The following is an 8996-nucleotide window of genomic DNA, read 5'->3' on the forward strand; positions in this document are numbered from 1 at the left end:
GGTTCTACAGTAGCAGCAAATACACTGCTAGGCTCGAGAGTCCAGCTCATCTTCCCCCGTATGTTTGTTTGTCTGTGTGTCTGACTATCTGTTTGTCTCTCCTTTTGTGTCTCTCTTTGTCTGTCTCTTTGTGTGTCTGTGTATTTGCCTGTTTGTCTGCCTGCCTGCCTGCCTGCCTCCTTATCTCTTTGCCTTCTTGTTTGTCTTTCTGTCCGTTTGTTTCTTGGTCTGAGAAGTCTCATAACAGTGGAAGTGAGGGTTCAGATCAGCTTTAGTTACTAGTTTGTAGAAAATTTTATTCATCTTGTTTGTCTGCTGTCAATACTTCAGCAGGTGACAAGAAACATATAAGTATAAACTTGTGGATTATACATTTTATTAACATGTGTTTTGTGGTGTCAATATTAGAATATGTTAATCATATATTGTGTGTATTGGACAGGATGGAGAAACTGCTCTTGAAATAGCTGAGAAAGAGAATAAGAATGATGCTGCCGATGCAATGAAGTCATTTACTGTAAACTACGTGTGCGCGCGCGTGTTAGTGTGTTGTGGTGTTTGTTTGTGTGCTCGTGTTTTGGATATACTTTTAATGGTAACCTTTAATGTATTTTAATGTGATTTTCTGCATGCAGATGAGTTCAAAACCTTCGTCTCCATCACCGCCTTTATCTCACAGCGGTAAGTCAGAATGTAAACAATAATTGAGCATACTTACTTTGTGCTCTTTATAACTGGCAATGCAATCATTATGCCAGTCGTAAGAAAAGGATTGCTTGATATTAAGTTGAATAATGACAGCTCTTAACTTAAGCAAGTTTGTGGCATCTTAAGTTGCAGGTAGATTTAAAAGCAGAGTACAGTACTATAGTATTCCATGTCCATGCAATTATTTGATTTTGACATCCAATTTGTTGAGTCAGGCAAGCAGTCATAAGAAAACGCATTATTTTTTTGAAAGGGGAGTAACTACAAAGTGATGCCAACGTTGTCTTCTGCATACATACATACAATCTTACATACGTGATTGTATGTGCCCCACTTTCCGTTACGACTCCTTCTTCAATGTCTGTTATGTCGAAGATGTGACATGAAAAAGACAGGCCAGTAGTAAGAGACTATAGGAACCTGCACGAAGAAGAGATTATGGTGGGTAAGGGGAGTGCGAGACCAAACCCACTCTCTCCTCTAGAACGCACAACCATGCATACGTACATACATACAACAAGACATACATATATACATACATACATACATACATACATAAATATATATATATATATATATATAATTTTTTTTGTTACAAGGATCCTTAGGGCCCAGGTTACAGACACAAAATACTTGCTACTGTACAATCTAAAATCTAGCAGTTACTATATGTCATTATGTTCTTCTTCATCTTTGCTGCTTGGAGAGAACTTGACACTCTGGAGAGAGGCAATTGTATGTTAGTTCCTTGCCCAAGGGAACTTATGTATGTGGCCCTCCCGCACTTCAACTCTGACCCAAAGGTCCCGGAGGCTGCCAATCTCCAACTGCACTCTCTAACCAATTGAGCTACATACATACATACATATAGACATAAATTTTGCGTGTCCATAGAGATCTTGAAAATCAGCAAAGTGAACGTTTTATATAATTTGATGATTTAGGAAATCGTAGTCTTGACAATTTGCTTTTATGGTCGGCTACTTTTTGTTGCCAACATATAATGCTCAGATGATCTGATCACGTAACTAATGCAAGCATTCACTTCCAGTTGATATTAGCAAAATGTCTTGGTAAAATTTTGACGTTAACTACGCCTATGCAGTCAAGTTAGTTAATTTTTGGATGTAAACACACAGCTACAAATACTGCAGTATGTGTCGTTTTTACTCCATACCAAACAGATACCAAACTGCATGGAATTTTTTTAGCATCGTACCTTCTCATGTTGTCATTATCTCACAAAACCTTAGCAATGCGATGAAACATTGAACTATGGCTGTGGCCGATGGCCGATGGCCGCCTAGTTCATTAATCAATTCGAGTCTGTTTTTGGCTAGTAATGAACCTAATGACGCAATAGTATGTATCTGATGTTGCATTGAGTATGTACTGCGAGTCAATTCAGATATTGAAATTCAGCAATTTATTAAATATTACTTGACAATTGTTGTTACAATCAAAAATATATTGATTATTCATTTTAGAATTAATTAGGTTTGTGTGTGTGTGTGTGTTTGTGCGTGCGTGCGTGTGTGTGTGTGTGTGTGTGTGTGTGTGTGTGTGTGTGTGTGTGTGTGTGTGTGTGTGTGTGTGTGTGTGTGTGTCACTGTATGTCAATGTCTATATACTTTGTGTACCCATGCATGATATTGAATATCTATGACAGGTTATCTATGGTAAAATATTAATGTTCTATTTATTGTATTTTCACATTTGATATTGTTAGCAATAAACAGAAATTTAATTAATAAAACAAATTTTAATTAATTTGATAATTTTGCTTTGTCTTTGCAGGTGCTATAAGCTCAACAGCAACAGCAGGAAATGTTCATTTCTGTCCACCAGTGACACAAAGAATGAGGGTAAGCTGATTACTTTTGTATTGGTGTGTGGCAGTTGGATTATTGCGTGGGTGTGTCATTTTGGTGATACCAGGTATTTCCTACAGTGTAACTACCTAGAGCATAGTTTGGTGTATACATTATATTATTGTAAGAATTTCTACTGTTTTATTACACAGACCAGTACACCTACGCTAGAACCTCCAAGACAACTGGCTGGAAAAGGAGATGAACAAGTAGTAGAGCAACAGATTCAACAGATAGAACAACTGAGAATGGAAGGTTCATCAAACGATAGAGAAATTGCTGAAGCGACGCAACAAACTGTTGCTATTCGTGTCGACAGAAAAACGCAGCAACCAACTGCAAAAGCAGAAGCCGAGAAAAAATGCACAGATGATGAAATTGTGAGAGTAGCCAGACTAGTTTCTTGTTGGGAGGAGCTCGTTTCTCTGTTGTCACCAAAATTATTTTCAGTCGGAGTTATTGATAACATAAAGAAAGCAGACCAACAACCGTTTATGCAAGCTCGAAAAGCATTAGCTAAATGGGCTGATTACATGGTCGACAAAGCTAGTAGAAGAATGATGATCAAGACAATGTGTGTCGACATGAGTTTGAGAGCACAAGCTATATAGAGAAGTTTTTGGTGCTAATTTGGTAGAGCAGGTTTGTCCACAGCAAGAATTATTATAATTTTACTGCATTAATAATTTGCAGCCAAAAACATTTTATGGTACTTTATCAAGTTTAGTCTTTTCAGTTTAATAGAATGTCTTGCCTAATTGACCAGACCGTCTAGATGCGGACATGTGTTACGAAGAATTCAGTCGTTGTTATTTAAAATTAAGTGTTTTAAGTAGGTTTCTGGGGTGGAGAGATCATCAGTGACAAAGTTAGTGCAGGGATGTGCTACTTTGAATTCCATGATCAGTGTAATGAGCAATGTATTATTATAGTAACTGGTATGCTAACGTGCGCTAAGGAAATATGACTACACTCAGAAACACGTTACGTTTCGACAAGATAACTACCGAAGCTATTGCGCATGTACACTCTGTGATTGTCGGCGACCGTGTAGAAATTGTCCAGGCCGGGAACAAGAGGCTGCTGCGTTGTGAGCAATTGATGTGGTTTGTTGCTGGACAATACCCTGTCGGAAAGAATGACGGGACGACGGACGGTGTGAAATACTTTGAGTGTCCGGCTAGTCACTGATTGCAATAATTATTGTTTGTGTCGATTTCGAAGGTCATATTGGAGCCGGATTCGTTGCCCGTTGCGAAGGAGGCCTTTAGCTAGAGGAGCGTTCGAAGATAACAAGACGTTCGACTAGTGGAGTAAACGTTGGGGAAAAGTTGAGACTTGTGGGCAACTAATCAAAATTGCACTTCACCGTTAGAGTATTGGAGACATAAGTGTGGATTACAAGCCCTGTAGGGAGGGAACAAATATCTCGTTCCGTAAGTTTGTCCATCATGATAGAGTAGAACGGTATGCACACGTGACTCGGTGTAATATTAGAACGGATGTAGGGATCCTTTGTATACTACATCAAATGTAAACCAACAGAGAGAGATTCTTTCAACTGACTCTGAGGTGGAAGAGTTACCTGATCCCGTTGAATCAGATTAATCTAGATCATACTGAAGCTCAGCAAGTACCAAACTTTAGAAGATCTCACCCACAATATCAGAATGACTAGATTGTAGACTCGGACTTTAGCCCTTAGTCTGAGGGGATATACATATATATATATATATATATATATATATATATATATATATATATATATATATATATATGTAATATATGTATGTATACACACACACATGTATGCATATATAGCATACGTTTTATGTAGATTTGGGCTACTGACACTGGCAACTAAGTCACACAATATTGTAGCGCAAACATCTAAACTCGATTTAAATCCTATTGAGACAAGTGCAACAGCAAATGGACGACAGAGATCGCTAACTTCATCGCATCAGTTCTAAGTTGTCTAATTAGATCATTCAAAATCATCTCCAGCTAAACACAAACCTAACACCCATCACTACTAACGTCTGGCTTGCCTCAGTGATTTTTCAAAGTCCACGTTGGAGCAAGTAAAGGCCAAAGTAAGCTCGATCAATGCCAAAGTTGTATTTACAATTCTTGGTTGTCATCAACACCCTGTCTCCTGTCTGTAGTTTTCGAACTTGACTGCCAAATAGACTTTGTTGAGCACCACTGACACTTTGATCGTTTGCAGTCAAGTAAGTAACAGCGCCGACAGCTAGAGAAAAGCCACATGTCTGCACTCCGTCGTGCTGAATCGTCACCATCCCGTATATATAGTATATTCCGTCTTCTGGAACGGTGAATGCTGTTCTGTCGAATGACATTCCTCCATTCAAGATGGGTAAATAGTCAATCAAAGTGGCTGTTGTCCATTGACTTACATCTATAATATAGATATGTTTTGATGTATACATCTATCTCTAATTTAAGCAAATATCAACCCGAAGTAATTATTATAATATACCTCCACTGTTCGCTGAGTTAGTAGCGCCGTTACCAAACACGTGACCCAAAGGAGTAGCCGCACTCTATGAAACAGGTAACGCATAAGAGTTTAATTTTCAATTGTTAAACAACAATAAAAATGTCTAACTCACATACCAAGTTAGTAAGAGTGCGATTGAGATCTACAAACTGGAAACAAATTGTATATACATGTGTTCTTATGTTTTAAATTCTTTACTAACATTTGTTTGTAGGTAATCAATAGATGAAGACAAATTCTCTTCAGTTGTCTAAGTAAGCAAAAAACAATATAATATATGAACATAAAGTAATAATTATTTTAAATTGTCTAATTAATGCTATATCACATGCCAAAATTGATATCAATTTAACAATCTATATTTTATTATTCTAATCGTTAATTGATTAACTATGTACTTGGAGATCTTGAGCTTGTTTTTGTAATGTATCATTCACTCCATCAATAGAAACCGACAAGTCCTAGATGAAAGAAATTGCATAATTCTATCTGACACAGTGTATTAGGTCAATACCTGTATATTGACGTCTTGCTCGGAGTCAATTAATTGTATTGTTGTAACATCTGATTTCAAGTTCTAGAGACGACAACGTTTGACTACCATCTTGATACATGTGTGTAAATCAATGATATTATTGTACATCAATTTGCGTTGAAAGTCCATTGACTGTTGAATTTTGTTGCACTGAATGAGATTGCAATTCCTATGAATTCAAAAAAAGTGTAAATTGTACGACGATTGGACGGAGCGAATACAAAATCTCGGATAACATGTTTTCATGTGTTAACAAACACGTCGTTTAATTAATAAGGTTATATTGCAGCTATTTGAACATTACTGTTAAATTAATTATTTAATAAATTAATAATTAAAATATTTATTTAATAAATTTACAATTAAATTAATTACTTAATAAATTAATTAGCTAATGAATTAATAATTAACTTAATACTCAATAAATTAATAATTAAATTAATTACTTAATAATTTAGCATTTAAATTAACTACTTAGTAAATTAGTAAGTAAATTAATTACTTAATAAAGTAATTACTTAAACAATTAGCAAGTAAATTAATTATTCAGTTATTTAATAAATCAACAATTAAATTAATTATGTTTTTATTTAATAAATTAACAATTAAATTAATTACTTAATCAATAAAACAATTAAATTAGACGTCGCCACTTGGAAGATGTCCGAAACAATTGTAGCAAACGTCGCAGCTATTCGAGGTGCACATACAATTGAACGTTCGTATAACGTATAGGCAAACGAAGATTTTTCTTAACCATTTTAAGAACCGAAAATAATTAAAATTCCTGCTTTCTGCCACGTCGGTAGTAAGTGACGACATTTTCTGTGTGAAAAGTTTTAAGTTAGAAATGGGCATTTTAGATTTATTGCAGTCTTATTGCAGTCTTTGTGCTACATGTGCACGTTTTTGTCTACTGTTGAATCTTGATAGTATATGTCATTATATATGGTAATTCGATACTTCTGGCTGCAGCATGCGTGTCTGTGGGTGAAACGCTACTGTCACGTGTGAATGTCGTGAGGATTAATGTCTAGGAATGCGTCGACACGAAATTGTGATGGAATGCCTTGTTACTCTGACATGTTATTGGCATAAGGCAGTGATGAGCACACTTAAGCGGCTAATTCTACTAGTTCGTTTCTAAACAAACACAGGTGCTTAATTAATATTAATTAATGTCTATCAATTTAGCTTTTTAGTCCCGCGATTTTGTTTTTTGTGTGCAAGATTGGAAGCTGATAATGTGTCTGAATATACCTGAACTCTTATATTTGGCTAAGTCTAGCTCTTGTCTAAAGCCCTGTTGGAATGGATGCCTATACAATGACTAAAGAAGCACATTACAGTGCCAAACCCTCTGTAATCTCTTCAAGTTTCATACTAAGATTTTAGCCCAACCCTCTCGTCTCAGGTAAGGTTTCCAATGCATTCGTCTAGCTAAATAAATAGGCAAAGCCGTGTCTCTAGACTTGCGTACTTACAGGTAAGCTAAGTCCGTCCGACAAACAGACGCGCTGTCATGGACAAAGTACGTTCCCATTAGCCAATTTTCGTAGAGCGCCAAAGTTCTGTTGAAGACGACACTATCTAGAATAATTTTGCAACAACACGGAGGCCGCTCAGCTACGCACACCAAAAATTCAAAATGTCAGACCACTACCAAGAGTTGCAGCTGACTGCCTCGGCAATTATGTCACGTTTAGCCGTGAGGGGATAGCAATTATATCCTAGACGTGCCCATACAACAACTAGTAAAACTTTAGCCCTGGTCTAACGCCATTCAAGCACGTTGGCCTGTTTTCATAGCGATCGCCTTGCTACCTGTAGGAGACACTGCCTACAAAGAAGAAATGATCTATCACTTGCACAATACATTTCGACATATTCAACCACTTTGTCTTGTGACTGTGGGTTGGGTCCGCACGACCATAACGACTCTACAAGCCAAAAGGGTTGCCGATAGGGCTGCTGTGGTTAGGGAATAGCGATTACTCCGCGCCTGGAGTTTAGCATCAAACATGCATTCGTAAATAGTGTTAGTTCCACTTCTATGCATGTGGTTAACACATCAACATCACACATTAGTCCTACCTCTATCTCTCGGTCTCGCATCCTTCCTTTTTCTAGTAGTTCTTCGATCTTCTCATTGAATGACTGCTGCATTTTCTATAAACGATAGATTCAGTGGTCAGCCAGGGGGACAAATGTAAAACCAAACAAGGCGTTGGTATGGCTACGTGCGCCGCAAAGCCACATACACCTTCATTTCCTCCTGCAAGTATCGAACTGTAGTAGTGCACTAAAGTCAAGGAGTAATAAAGACCATTGCCTCAGTAAGGAAGATAACGTTAATCTTACCGATTCAACAAGTCTTCCTGCCAAGCATGCACCAGATTCATCTCCAAAGATACTTTCAATAGAAAACTAGAACAAAAATACGAAGCAACTGCTACAGTAATCTCCATGGTATGTTAGAGCATGAGAGCCTAGATATAGTGGTCGTAAAAGAACATTGGGAAATGTCAGGAATACGACAGACATGTAGGACGACTAATCATAACACATACCGCAAGCCACTGATGACCGATCAATCCATACTTACCTCGGCAACAATCAGAATACAGCACAGAACGACTGTCTTCATTCTTGATTCTGTTTCGTCGAGAGCTACTCTCTGTTTGCGTTGACTTTGCGCTTTGAATATCTGTACTAACTTCTACGCAATAGGGCGGACAGTGACGATCTTGTATGGTATCGTTCGAAGCAGCCAGCTCCCGGATTATTATAGTTAGACTAATAAAGACGTTTGATTACACTGGCGGTTTTGATCATACTTTTGCATATCAAGAGTCGTTAGGGTTCTTGAATCATTAAGAAGGTATGGTCTTACAACAAGAATGCTGCTAATAGAGGAAGTAGCCAATTAGCAAGGTCACTAAACGGTCCGCTGCCTTGACATCAACACACAGTTGCTCTTGTTTCGCGAGTAGTTGCTTGGTATTTTTTACTCCTCTTTTCGTTCTGTTTCGTCTTGATAGCCTGCGGCTTCCTCTGCTGTTGCCTAATATCTTTGTATTGTAATATGACCTCAAAAATGTACAGTTAATGGGATATCGCGTAACATCTGAGTGAGGTAAACAAATACAGTTGCATCATTAGTCACTTCCGAGCGCAAAGTCAAAGCGAACAAAGAGTAGAAGACGGGAGGTAATAAGTGAGGATTCAGACAGAGTAGTAATTGCTTATGAAACTGACCTAATAATGTTTTACATTTCTATTATGTTATTGGCATGCATATTGTACAGAATAGAGTCCTGATGTGGTTGCAATTAACACACCGTGGCTACTAGATTGA

At 37.4% G+C, this 8996-nt stretch overlaps 2 protein-coding genes across 4 annotated transcripts in view; one reads left to right on the plus strand and one right to left on the minus strand.

Annotated features, from left to right (window-relative positions):
- Positions 1 to 3477, plus strand: part of LOC134198518 (ankyrin repeat domain-containing protein 6-like) — a 14253-nt gene extending 10776 nt beyond the window's left edge. For all 3 annotated transcript variants that reach the window (XM_062667929.1, XM_062667930.1, XM_062667931.1), the window contains 4 exons: positions 443 to 517; positions 636 to 681; positions 2506 to 2573; positions 2732 to 3477. In XM_062667929.1, coding sequence (XP_062523913.1) covers positions 443 to 517; positions 636 to 681; positions 2506 to 2573; positions 2732 to 3190 — 648 coding nt within the window. In that variant the 3' untranslated portion in view covers positions 3191 to 3477. The remainder of the gene's footprint in view (positions 1 to 442; positions 518 to 635; positions 682 to 2505; positions 2574 to 2731) is intronic.
- Positions 3478 to 4402: 925 nt separating this feature from the next.
- Positions 4403 to 8365, minus strand: LOC134198580 (uncharacterized). Its single transcript, XM_062667998.1, has 11 exons — positions 8244 to 8365; positions 8000 to 8065; positions 7902 to 7940; positions 7733 to 7807; positions 5745 to 5807; positions 5618 to 5680; positions 5502 to 5564; positions 5306 to 5353; positions 5220 to 5252; positions 5083 to 5146; positions 4403 to 5001 (listed from the first exon to the last, which is right to left on the minus strand). Exons 1-11 carry the CDS (start codon positions 8283 to 8285, stop codon positions 4643 to 4645), a joined length of 915 nt encoding a protein of 304 aa, XP_062523982.1. The 5' UTR covers positions 8286 to 8365; the 3' UTR covers positions 4403 to 4642.
- Between the last annotated feature and the right edge of the window lie 631 nt (positions 8366 to 8996).

This window comes from Corticium candelabrum, chromosome 2, assembly GCF_963422355.1.
Source record: "Corticium candelabrum chromosome 2, ooCorCand1.1, whole genome shotgun sequence".
Taxonomy (NCBI): domain Eukaryota; kingdom Metazoa; phylum Porifera; class Homoscleromorpha; order Homosclerophorida; family Plakinidae; genus Corticium; species Corticium candelabrum.